Source organism: Quercus suber, unplaced genomic scaffold (assembly GCF_002906115.3).
Source record: "Quercus suber isolate HL8 unplaced genomic scaffold, Cork oak 2.0 scaffold_437, whole genome shotgun sequence".
Taxonomy (NCBI): Eukaryota; Viridiplantae; Streptophyta; class Magnoliopsida; order Fagales; family Fagaceae; genus Quercus; species Quercus suber.
This window is the reverse complement of record NW_027069888.1, coordinates 381,416-402,361: the sequence shown is the minus strand read 5'-3', so window position 1 is coordinate 402,361 and position 20,946 is coordinate 381,416. Positions and strand designations below refer to the sequence as shown.

General features: G+C 34.0%; 1 protein-coding gene across 1 annotated transcript; it reads right to left on the bottom strand.

Annotated features, from left to right (window-relative positions):
* Nucleotides 1-335: 335 nt before the first annotated feature.
* Nucleotides 336-20,666, bottom strand: LOC111989354 (protein REDUCED CHLOROPLAST COVERAGE 1). The gene is made up of 26 exons (XM_024021146.2): nucleotides 20,288-20,666; nucleotides 20,019-20,139; nucleotides 19,871-19,932; nucleotides 18,907-18,999; nucleotides 15,941-16,013; nucleotides 15,547-15,786; nucleotides 14,288-14,364; nucleotides 14,000-14,131; nucleotides 13,350-13,391; nucleotides 12,695-13,219; nucleotides 12,428-12,585; nucleotides 11,126-11,657; nucleotides 10,976-11,038; nucleotides 10,779-10,880; nucleotides 9,909-10,226; nucleotides 8,227-8,319; nucleotides 8,018-8,119; nucleotides 7,763-7,867; nucleotides 7,450-7,583; nucleotides 6,943-7,126; nucleotides 5,753-5,884; nucleotides 5,351-5,463; nucleotides 4,041-4,128; nucleotides 1,066-3,361; nucleotides 900-977; nucleotides 336-539 (listed from the first exon to the last, which is right to left on the bottom strand). The coding sequence occupies exons 2-24, from the start codon at nucleotides 20,077-20,079 to the stop codon at nucleotides 1,235-1,237; spliced, it is 5,556 nt and encodes a 1,851-aa protein (XP_023876914.2). The 5' UTR covers nucleotides 20,080-20,139; nucleotides 20,288-20,666; the 3' UTR covers nucleotides 336-539; nucleotides 900-977; nucleotides 1,066-1,234.
* Between the last annotated feature and the right edge of the window lie 280 nt (nucleotides 20,667-20,946).

The window sequence follows — 20,946 nt, the reverse complement described above, 5'->3', positions numbered from 1 at the left end:
TCACCGACAATAAAATTTGTGAAGTCAATTATCCAGTATACACATTCAATACAAAGAAATGATTTCCAAAGAGAAATAGGGCTAGAAGGGGACTGGTTTCAGAAAATTTCAACTGCATGGGACCAAATTGTGAACAATTAAAGAATTCTAATTAACTATGATCTTCATGAGGAGAACATGCAGTCTAGAAACCTTAAATGAGTTTGATTCTATTTAGAAGACATATTCAGAAGTTTGGAATCTTTTATGTTTCGACAACATTTTTTTTATTGTAAAGTGGAACAGGTAGTGATCAACTTTAGTAAGAACACATGTCCATAAGTTATATCCAGTCATTAAAAAATGAAGTCATATAATTTACCAAATTAATTATCAAAACATAGCTGTTTGGAATGGAAGGGGCCGCAAAAGTACTGATTTCTGTCTATAGATGCTGTGAACCAAATTTGTCAAAATTTCCTAACTATATTAGAACCCAAAATTGTCACCTCAAAAAAATGCCCATAGAATTCCCAAGGTAAATTTCTCCTATTGTAAACCTGCATGTCAAGCAAAACCAATGATCAGACCATGAAAATACAAGTTCAATATTACAAAGTACAAGCTTAATTGATTCAAACAATGCATTAGTCCCAAAAAAAGCTTAATTGAGTCCATTCTTGTTATAACTTAATTGCATTTGGCCAAGACTAAGAAACCTTAACAGGATGCTACCTCAAATGACATGAGTTAGGTCTCAACAGATGCATAAAAGCAGGATACATTCATAACGCTTTATGGAATCATCTGTAGGATAGAAGAATGAAAACTAATTTCCACCAAATGAGAAGACCTAGCCTATGATGGTTTTCATTTCTTCAAAAAGGCCCATACATACTAGACAATTGATGAGAAAATACCTATGTAGGGAATTAGCCTTTGTTCCTTCATCATCAATGTCCTTTTGCAGGCAGGAGACTTGACTCAAATAAAAGCATCTGCAATTTTTTTTCCAAGTGTTAATAAATTAGCATTATAAAAAATTATTAATAATAGAATTATGAATCTGGATCATTGGGAACTCACCTAAAATTATTTTGGAAAGGTGGTGCAACTGATAAGACAAGGCATATTGTGATCATAAGAGCCAGAGTAGATCCAAGGTACTCTTGTCCCTTTCATGTATTACAGAAAGGTCTTTATCCTTTTTTTTCTCAACAATCCTGCTACACTTGACAAACAAGTAAAGATGGGGTTATGAGGCACTAGCTGTACAATCATCTCCTGAAGGAAAGCTGGAAGACATAGGGGTATCACTTCCCCTGAGTACTCTGTTATAAATAACTTTAAAAGACTTTGAGCCATATGGTCGATTGAGCCAACTTATTGGTATTCTAAGAGTCTGCTTTCGGTTTCTTCTCCCCCTAGTCAAAATGCTTAAGGTTTTTTCACCATCAATCTTACTTTCACCGCTTTTTCCAGCATCATCATTTGAGCTATTGTTCTGACTTGGTTCACTCAGAGCATTTTCAACCCTAGACAGAATAGGGTGACCATTTTCCTTAACACTTTCCAGTCCGATTTCAGCAACTTCATTTGCAATCTGATTTTCCTCTGATGCTAGAAGATTCACTTCTTTCCTTGCTTCCCCCACATTATCAATGTCCACTGGCAGAATCGAAGATGAGCTTGGGCTTCCAGAATCATCAGGCTGCAGTTTTGTCTCCAACATGGGATCAGATATCGGCTCAACAACAGGTTGAGGAACAGAGTACTCCACTGGATGGCAGCCAGTCCAAACTGTACCAGGAATAAACTCTGAAACATTTGGGTTCACATTGCACTGCCACGTGAAATGGTTAGGATGAAAGCCACTGCTCGTCACAGGAAATGTGCTGGTTGGTACTGCTTGGCTTTGAGCATATGGAGGGTACATAAAGGGCAATGCTTGTATCATGTTTGGGGTTGGTGGAGGTGACGAGTATGGATGATGAGGGGAGGAGCAAATTGGATTAACTGTGGGTAGGACAGCAGGCCCACGGTGAACATTTAAGTTTACCGGCCAGGGTGCAATAGCTGGAACAGCAACAGGACCAGAAGGAAGAGTGATATTCATGGCCACTGCCGGACGTGTAATGACTGGTGATGGATTGAACGGAGATGCTGATGCAGACAACTTCTTATTGGGGTATCCTCTTACATCACTTGAATTTCGAATAAAGGGTTTTTCCTGCAGATCCTCTGCTCCTTGACAGTTAGATTGTGAATTTTGTTGGGTTTCAGAACTGGTAGATGAATCCTCCTCACTCACCTCCCCTTTGAGAGAATCAATACCATTTGGCATGCCATCAATTATGCCAGTCTCTACCAATTCTTGAACCTCAACTCTACCAGATTCAAGTCCTTCCACGCTCTCTGATTCCACCAAAGAAGGATTATCTTCCATTCCATCAGTTAACTGAGTGTCTTCTTTCTTCTCAACAACTACAATTTCCTCTTTTAAGTGATCTGTGGAATTTGGTATAGAATTCTCATTTTTTTCTTCAAATACACTTTCCATCTCTGTTCTAATTAATTTGTCATTTCCTTTTACTTCATTCATTTCCTCTTCATGTTTTCCAAAGACAAGTTCTCGATTATCCAGAAAATCACTTTGGGGCACCCAGATCTGCAATTTACCAATGGAACCTGGCGGGGCCAATGCTACTTCCTTGTACGAAGGTGATTTTCCAAGACAGACAATTGAATTTTTCACTGGGCCAACATCATTTGGCGCAGAATTTGGACAAGATAACGGAGAACTGAAAAGCTCACCACTATTTCCAGGGGTCTCTGTTGTAGCAGTTTTGGTAGATGAAGGCATTGACTTGACCCTGTATGTTACAGTTTTGACTACTCTCCGTCCAAATTTGGTGCCTTGGGCAGGGTTCAATGTTTGGTGATCTGTATAACTCCCATGTGAAGTTGTTCGTTTCTTTAATAGGTAATACTTACTGGTCTTATGAGTATTCTTGACCGGAGAATAATCTATATCTGTGTCCACATTCTTTTTTGGATAACTATAGACCCTTCCAATAGTTGCACGCCGCTGCTTCAGTCGCCGACCATATGAGCCAGCTGATCTTGGCCTTTGAACCGGTTGCCATCCATCCTCTCCTTCAGCATGTGTTTCAGAAAAGATTTCGTGGGCAATATTTGGATTTTCCTCTACAGTCTTTTCCATGACAGATTGTTGGGACTCAATAGGGACAGGGCTAATCTCCTGGTTAGCATTTGCACTAACTTCTGTTTCAGGTATAGGCGTCTCTTCATCTGAAATCTCCTCTTTGGTAGTTTCATCAGAACTTCGTGGGCTTAAATCTTGATGAGATGTTCCCTTCACCTGCAAAAGAAAATTGAGTTTGTTTGAATATGTTGATGACAGGTGAGTACAGAGGTGTATACATAGAAGGGACATTGCATATTGGCAGTCATTTGAAGAATGCAATACATCTTAGGTACAGGTGGAGGGTTCCCATACAGATGAGTCAGTCTGCCTAGTAAACTATCCCCTCAATCTATGAGCCATCATGGCTTCTTTTTTGAAGAAGTTAAATACATTTTGAACCTCATTCAATCTAGACTGGAGCATTCCCATCCTCATCTGTTTTTAGTAAAAAGGTTTTACTTTTTTTTTAATAATGTGGGGAACCTTTCTAAAGAAGAGCTCTTTGGACTCGTCTCAGACCACTAAAGTTTGGTGCTATGGGTTAGGCCAAATGCCAAGCTTCAGCCAAAGCTTACTTCTGGGAAACTCAATATGGCTGCTTGGTTAATTTAAGATTTGGGCCAGATACATTCTCTATTTTCTTTTTAATGGGTCTTAACCATTCAATGAAAGGTGCTGTTAACATGACAAGCAATCATTTCCTTGAAAATGCATCTGTCAACAGCACCACTAGGAGAATTCTTCACGTACTATCAGTGTGGAAAGAAAAACAGGTTTAAGTTTATTCCAGATTTCATTTGCTCATGATGGGTTAAATTAATTTTGAACAAACATGATCTAGGCTCCAACATACCTTTGCAATATAGCTTTTCCTCCTTACTGCTCCATCTCTCCCTTTGGCATCGTGATTTGGATTAATGTAGTCAAGCAAATCTGACACACTGCCAGATTTATAAATCATATCATTAGTTACTAACAAGAATATGTGCATGTTGGCAAAGAAAGTGTCATATAATCAGTCTCTAGCAAACTTCATTATAGCACACATGCATGATAGTGACAGTTCAACAGGGTTGCTTGGCTAAATATTCCAGTGCAGCATCTTGACCTGATTAATTATGTTAAATATGTATTTCAAAAGTATATTATTCACAGAAAAGCTGAAATGAGTAATGTACAGAGGAAATTTTCAATCAATTCAACATGAAAGACTTTGGACTGGATTATTCTCAAGGAAGCCATTGACTGTTGGATCACCTGGTCCCACTATTTTTCCATGTTTACATTTCCAAAGTTAAGATTTTGGAATAGATTCTACTTTTTAATATCGACTAGCTGATGTTCTGCGGAATGTGCATGTACGCTATTAGTTCATTTTTAAAATTTTAATAAGAAATTATTTCTATGGTTCAATAATACTCATTATGTGTTATAATATTTCGGAAATTAATTTTGATTATATTACATGTCATCAATTATATTTGGGAAATGAATTTCAATTGTATATTATTTGTCACTAAAATGAGTTTTAAAAAAATGTAAATTTTTGGTTAGATATTACATTGCCTCTTTATATTCTCCATAGTTGCAAAAAAATATTAAGACGATTAGAGATTTAAAAAAATATCTATATTTTTTATTTTGTAAAATATTTGATAAAATAGTAAATAGCATCTGATTAACATGAAATTCGGCATGTATACTTGGACAAAATTAATTAACTCATGGAAATAAATGCATCTATCTAGCCATTAACACATGATAATGAATTAATACTTTGACATAAATTCAAAGATTTGATGATGTTGAAGACTAAATGAAAAGAATTTTTTAGGAATACGCCACTTGGCAAAACCTAATATCACTATGGGGAAAGTTCCTACTAGTAATTTATATATATATTGGAAAATTAAGAAAGCAACTACATGATAACAGTGCATCCCAACAGTGTGACTAGCCAATAAACTAGAACAGCTGCATAAAGCTCAATGTTATCAAGGAATCTGCATCCCAACGGTGTAATTAAGAAAGCAACCATACCAATAGCAAGCATCATAAGGGACTGATTAGTCAATAAAGTAGCAGAGTAAACTGCATGCATGACAAGTTAATAGTAATTGGCATGGCTCAAATTATCAGTATCCAAGGACAATGCTAACTTACCTAAGGTGGCCTTTGCTTGCTATGGATGCATCCGGCTTCCGAGTACCATTTCGTGCAGCTTCTTGTTGTTCAAAAGCCTTGGACTCAAAGTACTCAAGCCAAGCAGCAGCATCCTGCAGTATTTGATTACAAAATATAAAATTACTATGGATAACAAAATTGAGATTTAAACAAATTATAAAACAGTTTACCAGAGAGAAAAGAAGGGGAAAACTAAAAAAATTAAATAACTAAATAGAAAATTTAGAAAAATCGCTAATAATGGATGCTAGTAAAATTTCCTGTATGCTTTAGTAGTTATGAAATGTGGCCAAGATGTTCTAAGTCAATGAGCACTTGCAGTATAAAGTAGCCAGAATGACTAAATGACTACAGGGGAAAGGCCAGAACCTAAGAAGATACCTGTGTACGAAGGTCATCCGGACCCAGCTTTGCTCGCAGAATTTGCAAGGTTGTTTGCTCATGCTGAACACTCAAAGGGTATGCTTCCATCAATGAGAGTGCTATTGCAATTGCATGGTAACTTGCTGCAGTCTGGAGTGAAATCAAAAGAGGAAATTACTTCTCAAAAGGTATAAAGAAAATATTATGTAAATTTTGGGTGTAGAATAAAATTTCCAGAGGTAAAGTAAAACAATTAGTTTGCAAGCATGGATGAAGTGTAAATGGAGTTTCAGAGGCCATTCATTAGTTCACAACAAAATATGCATTTCCAGTAGAAATAGCCCCTGTATGTTGTTCAACTGTCTACCACCTGACATCAAGATTATTACTACTTGAGTGCCTGTAATGAATTTCTCTCTGTTTCTGTTGTCCAGTTAAGTAGTCTTTTAACAGAAACCCCTTGTAGAAAAATGTTTGACATGATTTTGATCACATAAGAGATGCTTTTTCATTGATAAGAATGAAAAACAATAAAAAATACAAGCTAATGCTGAATGGTGCTAGTTAAAAGGTATCTAGATGGGGCTATCATTAAATGAGATAAGAATCTTGCTTCATAAAGTGGAGGTCACTAGTTCACATCTCCCCTTCTCCCTCCCCTTGGAGCCAAAACTTATTAAGAAACAAATTGCCAGTGCAGATATTATTCGCAATCTAGTTTTTGAAAAATGTAATAGTTGTCATTTTAGAATATTGAGGCACAAAAATGATTTTCTCTGTTTTCGAAAAGATTGCCCAATGTACCTAAACGAATTGATGTGCCCCTTTTGTGGAGAAACACCAGGTTTAGCAAATGATGATAATTAACAAATTTCATTCATGTTTGATAGGTTGAAAGGGAACCTACTTTGCATTAGGATCTTCACTTGAATAGCAAGCCTATCCCCTTGTTGACACATTTTAACAGGTGTACCATATCTCATTGCAGATATCAGAATAATCCAAGTAATAATGGATTGCTATATGTATTCTCTCATCCAGAAATTAACTAAAACCCCTTTCATAAATGGATGTCTTAGGTTCAACTCATGGGAGAGGGAAGCCTACCTCTCATTAAATAGACTATTATTGCCATCGGTTTAAGAAATTTATATTAAATGAACTTTATGCTTCAGCCAAGATTAAGAAAGAAAGTAAACAAACAAAACCTGAATATGGTCTGGCCCAAGTAACCTTTGGTTACATTTCAGAGCTTTGTGGAGATATCTGAGGGCTACGTGCACATTCCCTAGGCCTTCCTCCATCATAGCCACATTGATGTATGTTGCAGCAGTGTTTGGATGAGATGGACCGCATGTGAGATGTAGAAGATACAGTGCTCGCTTTACATACCTGATGAACAACACTTGTAAACCATGTTGACATTTGACAAAACCTAACATAACAGCTAGAGACCAGCCCAAACAGCTAATTTATACCAAACATGCAGGGCATAAATCACTGAAAAAGGAAATGACAATTCCAATAATTATTATAGTAATTTTATACATTATCAGCATAAGAAAGAAAGTAGAGAATGCATCACATAGACCATGAAGGGTAACCATTACACAACACTGAGTCAGATACCAGATTGAAAACTGAAAAGTACAAACCACAAAGATTATAACATAGATTTAGACATTAACATCAAAATATGCAAGATCAAAGCATACTTTAGAGCCAGCTCTGTGTGTTGAAGTCTGTAATAGAAGACAGCAAGATCTCCATAACTCTTCATTGTATCTGGATGATCAAGACCTAGTTCTTTCTCATTGATATCCAGAGCTTTCTGTTGATAAACTGTGGCCTGAGATTGGGACAAACTGTTGAATTAATGTGACTTGAAAACCACTACTACAAAGAAATGCATAATTTATTATGGGCATTTAAGAATATTTTCAACACTGTTTTGGAAGAGTAACACTAAACTTATACAAATGCAGAGATGTCCCAGCAAAAGCAAAACAAAAGGGACTACAAAAAGACCTGATTGAAATCTCCAGTGTGATACAAAACTACAGCAAGGAGGCTGTAAGCCCCTGCCGTCATTCGATGGTATGGACCACAAACTGCTACCAGCTTTGTAAGAGCCTGCAAAAATAAGAAAAGTAAAGCAGGTAACACGCTACAATACTGATATGGAAGAGACAAAGAATAGCTTCTGATACACCTTATATATATATATATATATATAGTTTCATAGAATAGAAGTATATCCATGTGCTTTTGGAAACCTTATACCTTTGTCCCATAGGAAACCGCGTCTTCAAGCTTTCCCTTATCCAAAGCTGTTTTTGATGATTCCAGGAGTTGCCTCCCATCCGCTGATGAGCATGCCGCTTGCTGCAAAGAAGCAGAAAATGCACTTGAATACAAAATCTGTAGAAACAAAATCAATTCTGACACACAATAAAAGAGAACATGTTTCCATTATTTTTCTACTTCATCACCTTATGCACTGGGACCAAGCTGACAATATCTGATTTCCGGAATGGGTTCAGAGAATCCATGTCAAAATCCCTTGGAACCAGCTCAATACCCACCTATAAAGGGAGAGAAAAGGAGGGTGAGAGACAGAAGAACTGCTAGTGATGCAGCATTCATCTTCCATTGATATCTATAACACCTATGATCTATCAACTTCTAGAAGCATGGAAAATACTATACCTATTGTTTTCCTGCCATGATTTCCCCAAGTTTGATCAAAATATCATTTTTTTTTTTTTTTTTTTTTGCATTATTTATACATTAGATAAAACCTAAGCATTATAGAAAGTTACATATAAAAAATGGAGTCAGGGAGAAAAATGCATCCACATAATTCATGAATTAAGGAACACATCACAGTAGTTGGTAGCCATCATTCCAGCCAGCCAAAAATAATCTAATCAGATGCACGTGGCCATCAAACTCAGTAGCACGTATAGGAAGCACCTACATGGATACGGGTGCAGATACAGTACGGCGACACGGAAATTTTTGAAAAAGTAAGATTCGGGTGCGACGGAAATATGTATATTAATTAATTATAAATAAATAAATAAATAATATATAAACCTATAAATTTATGTCTCATTTAAAATATTAAAGTCTCCGAGTCGATAATATTACTTTCTCTTGAACCATGGTAATCTTAATGTTTTGTTTATTTTTACACACGCCTTAACCCAACATTTCAATTCAATAATAGTAAAAATAGAAAAGTTAACGGATGCCCTTAGGGCACTTTTTAGTGAACCATTTTAGGAAAAGAAAGAAAGCAATTAATGTTTTGGCAGCTTTTTCTGTGCTTTGAAAATATTCAAACTTTGCACACAACCTTTAAGGTTATTTAATAAATTGTCAGTCACATGCTGGGACAGAGGGTAGCTGGCATGGCATACAAAATGAAGAAAATGGGTTAGTGAAAGATAATACAAGAAAGAAGAAACAGATGCAATGAAATAGACAACAAAGCAGCAACGGCAAAGTGAGGCAGAGAAGAAGAAACAACGTGCAGAGAAGAATAAACTGAGAGAGGTGAGATTGGCATGAGTGGAAGAAGAAGAAGAGGCAAGAGGAGATCAGCGTGAGAGTGTGAGACTGAGAGAAGGAGAGAGATCAAGAGATCAAGAAAATTCAAGTTAGGGTTTTCACTTCTGTTTTTTCTTTTCCCCTCCTCGCCATGTCCTGTCTGTGTCCTCGCCATGTCCCAGCAGTGTCTAATTATTATAAAAAAAAAAAAAGGGCACACGTGCAGCTGTGTCCTAGGTGTATGCCGTGTCCCATATGCATCCAACACAGGCAAGGCAGGCAAACTGCCATGTCTGTGCTTTCTTGCACTATACTATAATGAATAATTTAAAAGGCTTTAAGTGTAAGCAATCACAATCATCAATTCATGTGGCACATCAAACAGACCTATGCGTGTCCCAACTCTTTGCATTCCCCCTGTTACTGATTGAAGCATTCTTAAGTAAAAAAAATGTGTAAATTGCCAACGATATATCATACAATTCAATCCAATGCAACCGCAGAAAATCCCAAAAATATATGAACCTTTTATAAATTAACGAAGTGCAAATTCACAGACAATAAAATAAAATTCCGGATATTGCTCAAACTCTGGAATTTATGGTCTAGTGTTATGTACCTTATGACATAATCCACGTAGAATTGCAAATTTTCTAATATCTTTGTAGTTCAAGCTACTAAGATCCCATTCAAATCTCTTTTTCAAGAAGACCTGCAGCCATCTCCAGACAAGGGAATGGACATTGCAAGATTTGTTTGACTCTTCATTTTCAGGAACACCAAGCATCATATTCAATGCAGCAGCTATTGATACTGCCATTTTCTCTGTGTTATCAACAGCAGCAATCACTGCCTGAAGAATGTGCTTAAAAGCTCGTACTATCATCTCATGAATACACAGTGACTGCACATGTGGTAGCTTTTCTGAAAGCTTGACCTACAAAGAAAACAAAGAGGCGAGCATCTTTAAGTAAGGAAAAACATGTAGAATTTGATCTCAAAGTTATAAATTATAGTCAAATTCTCTTTTTTATCTAGAATACAAAATCTTCTAACAGTTCCAGAGTAAAGATTAAAAATAATAATAATAAAATACAACAACAACAAATGACTTTGGATGTGTCAATAAGAAAAACGAAAGGCTAAATTTTGAAGCAAATAGAAGAAGCAAGATCAGTCTCTGGTGCAGTCCAGACATCAACAGGCTAGTAAAGATTGTTTCTACAGTCAGTAATGCAGCAATAAGAGGTTGATATAGTAGATGACAATACTTAAATTACAGACCAAGACAAGCTTTGTTACTCTTTTTTCAATTCTTTCACAACATTTTCCAGAAAGCTAAGTGGATGTTACCCTAAGTACAACAAGTACTATCAAAGTGCGATAGGAACCCAAGATACCCAACAAAGTGAAGGATATAGATCCCTTTTAGGTAGATAGAAATGTAACAGAAAAGCATCAAAAGCCTGGGTCAGAATAAGGCACTTACAACATGCCCCAGAGAACGCATTCGAAGACCTCTAGTATGCATGAAATCAGTTAGAGTTCGGCCATCAACTGGCGAGAGTTCCAATGAACCAAAATCTGCTACCTGAATTGCAAGACAAACACTTGAAGTAAATCACCATAACCATATTAATAGGCAGATTGATTAGAACAATCAAACAAATAATATTCAGTAATTACCAGTTTTGGAAGAGCAACTTCAGTGTAATATTTTTGGGACAAGTCAATCAGTTCTTGAAAAGACTGTCAATGACATATTGTAGATTAGTTCAGACCCTAAGGTACAAACAAAGAGAGATATGCTCTTGAAAAACAGGTACAAGATTTTACCTTGCAATGAAGGTCAGTTTCTGTTTCTTTTAATCGAGCAAAGGCTGCTTCAGACAACACCCTCTTCATGGCAAGCTCATTTTCTTTTGCATTGGTTTCAAGCTGAGATTCTATGGCAGGCAAAATAGAATGTTCAGCTTCCCCAATAACACCTTCTGCATTCGATCTAGAGTTTTCAAACTGCCCTTTGAGATTGCTTCCATCTGTTTTCTTCCTGTTATTCCTAAGGGATCTAAGATTTGTCCCAAGTCCCTCAACCTTCATTTCATTCTTTGCATTCTCACCAGATGGCTTCTTATCCTTACCTGTATTTTTCTGGTCTTGCAAATGTTGTATCCAGCAGGCTCCAAGCTCCCATCTCACAACATGGTCCAATCCTAGTTCCTTCTCTTCGAGCTTAGCAAGACTTTTTTCCAACAGCCCCTCTACAAAAGATCGGGAAGCATTGATCTCTTCATGCCCCAAACTTTGCATATGTGGTGCAGGCTTATAGTACTCTGGAGGTGGAGTTTTGTGAAGAAGCAATCTCAAACTGTAAGGAACAAAGTAATAATTAGACTCTGTACTACATCCAAATGACTGAAAGAGAGCCACAAAAGGACCATATGCCATCAGATAACGAAGTATGGTGCAATATATGGAACTGTAGCTGTAAAATGAACAAATATGCATCTTTATCCCGTGTACTAGTGGTTTCCTTTTTGCAATCTTTTGAAATATTCTTTATTTATGAGAGAGAGACAGAGAGATAAAGAATATGAATATGTATATTAAACATACATAGCAATCAAAAAAAGCAATAAAGTGATATAGGCTAAAGCCTTAAAGGATGTAAGAGTTAGTAATAATTCTCTGATCTCATTAAGAGAGGCATGGGTTTTACTGACCAGTGCTATATGTGCAAAGTCAGTTTCTTCTATTGGCTTACGATTACCATGCCTTCATTATCTAAATAAATAACCTCAAAACCTTGGATAGACCTTAATTCATATATGAGACCATCATGATGTGAGTATTCAACAGAAGGAATAGCTGAGTTCATTAGCATTAGAACTTCTAGCTCACAACAAAAATCATGAATTCTCCACTTGTGGGTATGTAAAAAATTATGTAAGGGTGATATGGGGCCCATTTGTTTCAGCAGTTTGAAAATGAACTCTTTCAAATTACAACTTTTTAAATCCTCACTTTTTTCTGGGTCCAATTTTTATAAGCAGCCCATTTTCAAAAAGGTGAAAATCAAGTTGTACTAAACAGGCTCCATGGATTATGATGGTACTAAACATTTTAAGGGTAAAGTACCTGTTAATATTAAGAGAATTGGCACCTCCATCAGGTTGATCAAGGAGTTCAATGCTTTGAGATGGATTGCTGCCCTTGACATTCTCTCTTTGCTCAACTTTCACTGTTGCGATATAACCACAATATCTTAAATTGATAACACCTAGAGTGGCAATGTCCTGCACTCATATGCAACCCATTCTTCAATCATTTTAGCAAAAATCACCTGAATTGTACCAATTTTACAAAGTATTATTGATCAATTACATTTTTTAGAAATTATCTTACATGAGCAGCAGTGTTTTCATCAGCAGTGATCCCTTTTAGTAGGTTTCGTTCTGCTAGATTCTTTTCATCCACTCCAGTTGCTTGAATTCCATCAATTTTAGTATCTAGCTTACAGCTCGCATTGGATGCATCTTTCATGACCATGATGCTCAAATCCCCAACCCTCTCCGTATAAAGAATTTCGCCATTTGAAACAGAACAAATTAAATCCGGCTGTTCCATTACATGCTGGACAGCTTTGACAGCTCTGAAAATGGCAACGTCAACGAATAGGCTGTGAAGAAGGAATGCCTTCCTATCTCGAACCTGCCTCTCCTCCGTTGTCTTGCAAGGCATAGATGCAAGAAACAGAAACTCGTTAGCCCAAGGAATCAAATCACTTTTTCCATCTCTTCCTAGACCACCTCCATTTCCTCCCCAAGTTTCGTCCTCCACTGGGAGAGGAGGGAAAACAGAGGGTAACTGTGCTGCAACAGGAGGAACAAGCCATGTATTGGCTCTGAAGCCATACGGAAGATTCCCAAACTGCAGGTGGTAGAAGAAAATTCATTTATAGAATATGGGAACCAACTGACTATAATGGCAGAGAAGTCATTAAACTTGGCAATGTCAGTCAAAGCAAGTATGAAATAGAAAATAAATTTCATAATGTTACCTTGTTGCGCTCTGAAAATGCTTTCATGAGATCATTGTAAGCCTGTGATATGAGCAACAACCAAATTCTTTACCATTCAAAAGAATAAGAATGCAGCAAAAGGAAAGAATAAACTAAAATATATTGCAAGTTGAAGAAGAGACTATATAGCCAGAAATTCCGTTTATGAAAAACATATGACCAAACCAAGTCAACATTCCTTTAGATTCAAACAATGCATGGTTATAATTCAAAAAATCCCAACATCCACGACAGAGAATTCAACACCATCTTATACTGGTAGAAACACTACACAAATATTTATATCTTGTTTAGTGAGGCACTATTACTTGACATTATCAAGCAAAAGCTTCTCAAATGCAGCATGCTCATTGTTGCAGCATTTTTTCGAATATATGAGAGTTGCACATCTCAGCCTTTTCTTTCTTCTGTTTCAACAAGTTAGACTTGGAACACATATAGGCTGTTCAAATATACCAACAAGATGCAATTGCAAAGCTTATATCTATTTCAGAGAGTGATCCGTGTTTTATCTTTTTCTTTGTTTAGTTATTGAATTTTAAACATAATCAAACTAAAAATGAATAAAAGTAACAGAAAATTATCATGAAAAAAGGATTTGAATGGCAAAATAAAGTAACTGAACTAACATTATCAAAGGCCCTACTAAGCTGTCGTAACAAATCAACAAGGTTGTGAGTTAGTATTCGCTGCTTTCCAAGACTATAAAATCCCTTCCTACAAGCTTCCACATGAACCAACTTCCCATTGCAAAGCTTCACCTGACCAATAACAAAACCGAAACAAACACAACCCCATCCAAGTTTACAAAACATCTAAAACTAAATGGAAAAAAAAAAAAAATATATATATATATATATATATATATATATATATATGCAACACTATACTTATTATAGATGGGAAGAAAGTGTTACATCAAAGGAGAAAAGATGATAATCAGCAGCTGAATTAATCTCATCAACATGTTGTCTCGTTGTTGCTTTCCTTATAACTGCAACCAAGCCAACAGCATTCACATTATTCATGCCAAATCACATCATCTTCAATATTCTTCAATTAATTAAAATTAGATTAGATTACATTTTTCGTCCTTTGATTGGTTTTCTTTTGGCCTCTTACATTTTGATTCCATTTTCATATTGATATTGGTTCATTTCCAGTAGTAATCTCGTGATACTTGGTATCATGAACAAGGTTTATTCCCAAACTAGTTTGGAAAGAAACTCTTTAAACACCTCATATATCTTTTTATTGAGTATAAATTTTAAAAATCTAACCATTAAATTACATATTTCTTATGTTCTTAACATGTATGTCAAATTTTGTTCAAATCAAATATTTTTTACTATTCAATCAATAAAATTACTTTTTATGCATAATTTTATACTACAAAAACTTGAAATTGAAACATTTGATTAATAACATTACTACGATCTTTAATCTTCTTGAAATTTCAAAATTTACGTCTAATAAAAATATATATAAGCAGTTCGAAACATTTTCCGTATTATATGGGGAATAATGCTAGTACTACAAAAATTGGCTACAAAAATTGGCACAACTTTGTGTCACAGCTCCCCACATTGCAAGTTGTGATTAGTGAAAATGTGTCAGTGGGTCATGTGGGCGACATAACTTCACCAATCACAACTTGCCATTCGGGTTCTACTAGCATTACTCTTGTATGAGTGACCATGGTTTAATTATATGTCAACATAAGGCTACGGCAAGTGGCAATATGAAAACGGAATCAAACATAAAAATAAAAATAAAAATTTAATTAAAAAAATGAAATAAAAACAACATCAAACTTTTTTATATATATATATATATATATATATACAAGATAGAAATTTTATATGTGTAACTACCTTCTGGAAACTTAAGCACCGGACCTTGTCTCACATATGAAATAAAAACAACATCAAACTTTTTTATATATATATATATATATATATATACAAGATAGAAATTTTATATGTGTAACTACCTTCTGGAAACTTAAGCACCGGACCTTGTCTCACACCGCCAAAGTGACGGCGGTGGTACATCAAACTTTTAAAGGTGAGAAGAAGTGTAGTTTAATCTTAAAAAATTAAGAGAAACTCAAACTAAAAAAATAAGAAAGAAAGAAACATAGTAAGCAAAGCAGTAGTGTAATAAAATGACGTACATTGGAGAGGAGGGGTGAGGTGGGAGAGAGAGAAAAAGTGATAGAAGGTTCCGAGCTTTGGACACGAATGCCTCGTCGTCTCTTCCTCTTCATCGGATTTCGACTTATTATTTGCATTTGCATTTTCATCGGATTTTGGGCTGTTGTTCTTTGACCCCCACGCGCCAAAGCTGGTCGTGCAGGCCACGATGTCCAACACTCTCCTAACGTGCGACACTGCCAACTCTTCATCGTACTCCTCTGCAATTTCCCCCCGGTCAGTTCACACTTCACATAAAAATATAATTATATGTAATACCAACGGCGTCGTTTTTTGATTCTCGCTTTTGTAAAACAAAGACAAACGGCGCCGTTTGGAGTTTTGTAAGTTTCTTTACAGTCTTTAGTCTTTTACCTTCGACCAGAGTGAGTACACAAGGCTTCAGTGCGGAAACGTCCACCGTGTCTTTTAAATGTGACCCCCTAACCTGCAAGCTCGAAAAGATTAACTACCAAATACCTATTTTACCCCTAATATAATATATATTAATTACCTTTTCTTTTCTTTTTCTCAAAAAGAAAAAAAAGATAACTATCAATATATATGGTTTTTTATTTTTAAGTTCACTTCAAGAAATAAGAAATTACGTGATCACAAAAAGAGAAAGAAAAACATTAGTACCCATTTCTTACATTTCTTACCCCTCAACAATATACTGATGAGAAACTAAGGTAAACAAATATTTTTCTTGTACCAAAAATTGTTGGGTTTTGCGTTTGGTTAAGCTTATTAACCGTTAGTTTATTTGTTTAAAGGTGTGACAAAAAGTATAAATTTAAATAAACAAATAAAAAATCTGATTCTCTTCTTAAATAATTAAGCTTATTTAGTTATTTGCTTAAAGTCACATATTGGCTCACCGTTAAGCGAGTAAACTAACCAAACAAAATTTTTTATTATGTAATATGAGAGGGTACGAGAAGGAATGAGGTGCCTCAACATAGACAAAGTTTAACTACAAACTAGATTGTAGTCAATGGCTACAACTCCAACCAAAAAAATTAATATGACTATATAAATTAAAGCCAATTAGATGTGATTAAATTTGATTGTTTCCAATGTCCCCTCTAAGAATTTTGCCAATGCCTTTGTCTATGTTTCTATGAGTGCATTCTTACTCCAACATTTAAGACTTTAAATTAATTGAGTTGTTTATAAATAATTTAAATTTTATTTGAATTTAAAAATAAAAAGAATAAAAATAAATAAATAAATAAATAAAACCTTGTTTATGATGATTTCTCTAGCAAATAAACCAAGCTTAAGTCCATGTCTAAGCCCAATTATTAAATATGATAATTTACTCATGAACAAACTCAAACTCTATTTGTGTGTATGTATTTTATATATATATATATATATATATAGTGTTTGTTTGTTTTTTTAGATGTATATATAATTTACTCATGAACAAACTCAAACTCTATTTGTGTGTATGTATTTTATATATATATATATATATATATAGTGTTTGTTTGTTTTTTTAGATGTATAAAATATACTCACAAATACTCTTTAAGTTTGATAACGTTTATAAATATTAAATTATTATTTTTAAGTTATTGATAATACAAATACAATTATGGAATTTATACGTTAAATATATAAGGTTGATAAATTTAATTTTTGTAATAAACTAAAATTTTTTCATAGAGTAACAAATGAAAATTAATCTATCTAATTAGTTACATAAGATAATCTACACTATAATTTAGTTATTAATCAATAGTGCACATTTATGAGTAGACTAAAAATTTTATTTGTCATATTTCCTTTTATGAAAAAAAGAGAATTTAATCCATTAGGTCATATTAAAATTAAAATTTGTTTGACACAAAATAAATCAAGCCTAAACATATAATTTAGGTCAGTAATATTAAGCTCAAACTTGAAAACTGCTCAAAACAAAATTAAAAGAAATTAAAAGAACAAATTATGAACCTTTAAAATTTTGTTATACTCAACTCATGATTCTTATTACAAATTAAGAATGAGGAATTTGACAAAATCGTAGAACTTATTTGTGGGGTTCTAATTTATTTTCATTGGTATTGAGTAAATATATTATGTTGTAAGTTGTAACAAATAAATTAATTTGAATTATGATGAAGTTAAATTAATTTGGATTATGATGATTTATTATTTATTTAATTGGTAAATTCCAAGAAGCTAGAGTTTATCTTTATCTCATTCAAGGTTCCTGTATAAATTTCAATGTAGACACATGAACAAAGAATAGTCGTAATTTATTAGTTAGTCTAAATTGTAGGTCTAGACTTCCTTGAAAATTTGCATTTTATAAAAATTGGAGGCTTTGATTCTATCTAAACAACCAATAAAATTTTGTATGGACAGGCAAGTGGTATCATATGGGTTGGATGCATGTTATATCATACTTACAATATGGATAAAGTTCTACAACAAACTAGTTTATAGTCAATGGTTATAACTCTACTCAATATATTTTTATTAGATAAGAATTTTGATAAATCCACTATTGAGTTACATTTTCTTATTATATCGTCCATGATCAAATGTTTAAATTATAAATTTTTATAATTTAAAACTATACATAAAAAATAAATTTATGAATTGAATGACAAATGACATCCGATACAAAAATTAACATAAATATTAGGAATATATAAAATATACTCTCTAATTAATAAATTTTTAAAATATATATGCATGTTAATATATATATATATATATATTTTTTTTTTTAAGTTTGTCCACGAAAATTAGATACTTTCTTAGGAAGGGGTGACTGCAAAGTTATTATGATGTCCCGTACGTTGTATCCCGAAAGACCATCGGTGGAATGGAGACGTGTGATTTTGAATCTGTCCCAAAAAAAACACACATGCGGCAGACAAACATGTCTTGTACGGTTGGTATTGTATTTGCTCCGTTTACATAATGAATCTGACCTCCCAATATATGTTATAAGCATTGCCATTGGCGGTGATAAAAATGATTTTTTTAGCACCAAGCCACCAATAATACTAAAAGCATATTGCAATAGCGGAAGAAAAGTCAAAAAATTAGACTGTTGAGATGCAGTGCAAGTTAAAGAAAACAATATTTTATTAAAAGTTTTATTTTATTGTATTGAATATTAAAATAAAACTACTAATGTTAATTGTTTTGTAAAATAATGTAATAAAATAGATAAAATAATTTTTTATAATACTAAATTGGTAAATTTTTTGCACTCTTAAGTTAAATTTTCAAATTTGACTTTAAATGTAATTAATATATATTTAAAATTTTAAGAAAAAAAAAAGAAAAAGAAAAAGGCGTTGGTATGGAATTTCTACCTCATGCGATAGCGAGAAATTAGTGATGTTGCAAGTTTCGGTCCTTACGGACAAAAGCCGACGAACATCGATGATCCTGTCCGTTGATATTCCCTGTCAGTTTCAATAAATATAAACATTTCAATATCAAAGACTAATAATAAGCTAGCGTTTATCTTTAACATAGAAAATAAAATTCACAATATGAGAAAAACTACAGCTATTTTTAATACAAATATCTTTCTTTCTATATGGTCAAATTACGGAACCTTCTTAACCACTCGATCATGGTGTTGGTGTGCAACTGCAACTTGCTCAGCTTTCCGACCTAATATTTGCCAAATTGCAATTTGGATTCATTTGCTGCTGCTAACACTGTTTACTACTTATAATTAATTAATTAATTAATACCTGTACCTATTAACAACCCATGTCAAAATCAGATTGGTTGGTTAGGGACTTTTAGTTTAGGACTGCTTAGTTTTGATTCTTAAATTAGCCAAGCAACAGTATGTCTCAATTCATAACACTACAAATTCAAAGCATTCAATATACCAATCAGTAATGATTACTAATTAATAAAACATACACAAAAAGTAAGCGCTAGTGACTGATACTGCATATCAATTAATAAATACCTTTTTGAAAACATTATGACTTGTTTGAATAAAGGGAGATTGGAATGGAGTAAAGTAGAATTGACTAAAAATAAGCTAATTTTATACTAAATCTAATCTATTCTATTCTCCCTTTCTCTCCTTCAATCCAAACAGACCATAAATTAGCAATTTGTTTATAAAATTAAAAAGAAAAGTATTAGCCAAGAGTCTCATAACTCAACTGGTATTTTTATCATTTAGCGTTTTCAACAAAAATACAGATATTTAAATCCTCCCCCTCCAATTATCAAATTATCAAAATTCAAAATTAAAAAGCCAACCAAAAAGAAAAAGAAGAAAGAACATGAACTTAAAAAGCACCAAACCTTTAAAATAACACAAGTTTCATCGGGAAGGTTCACGGTGATGTCCATGACGATTGGAAGAACTGCAAGAAAGACTAGGCTAGTTCAAAAACTTCAAAGAGTTAATTCAATCAATAGACAATAATAACAGAAGCCATAACCGTAATACCCTTATCTTCTTTCTTCCTCTTCTCTCCTTTGGCCTTTCCACGACTGTTTCTAGGCGACATTTTCGACCTCAGTTCAACTAAATGAGCTGAAGGGTTGAACTTGAAACTCTATAAGTAAACCTATAATATTTAAAAACATATTCAGTGACATATGCCAAAATAAAATAGTATAGAATTAAGTTATCTCAAAGATAAAATATAATAAATAAATAAAGTATAAGGAGGAAGTTTCTTTGAAAGCTTATATATGGAGCTTAGGAGTAATTACCAGGTAGCAGAACAGAAAGTCTCTAGAGCTTGTTATAAGTATTGAGAGTAAGGGTGTTTTATTTAATGCACTTTTTAAGGTTATGAAGTAAAAGAGCACCAATTTAGAGCTAGTAATAAGCTAGCTAGACCAACAATGTGAAAAACTATAAGGTAAATTAAAAATGTAAATTAAAAGAAGGTGCAAGTAATGGTGTTGGGAGCAGTGGAGTTCAGCAGAAATTGGAAAATGAAGAAGGCATAAGCATTAACATGGTGGTTTGAGTTGAGAGCTCTCTTATCCAGTAGATGGTGGGAAAGAAAAATGGGGAGAGGAAGAGAGATATAGAGAGAGATAGAGAGAGAGATATGTGTGATAAGGAAGGAAGGGTGGAGATTTGAGAGTCAGAATGATATATGGCGTTTTATGGCTGTTTCTACTTTCTACGCAGAGATTATCATTTTGTTAAGATATTTTATTTTATTTTATTTCATTTCAGTTATTATTTTGAATCTTTTTTTTATAATAATAATATTATTATTTTAAATCTGAATTGTATAATATTTTTAATTATTTGGGGTAGGAAAGTTTCGCTATACTTTATATGGAAAAGGAAAGGCGTAGATTGAGGACCACTGCCTGCATAGGGTCCATACAAACTGGGACAGCCTATAATTAAT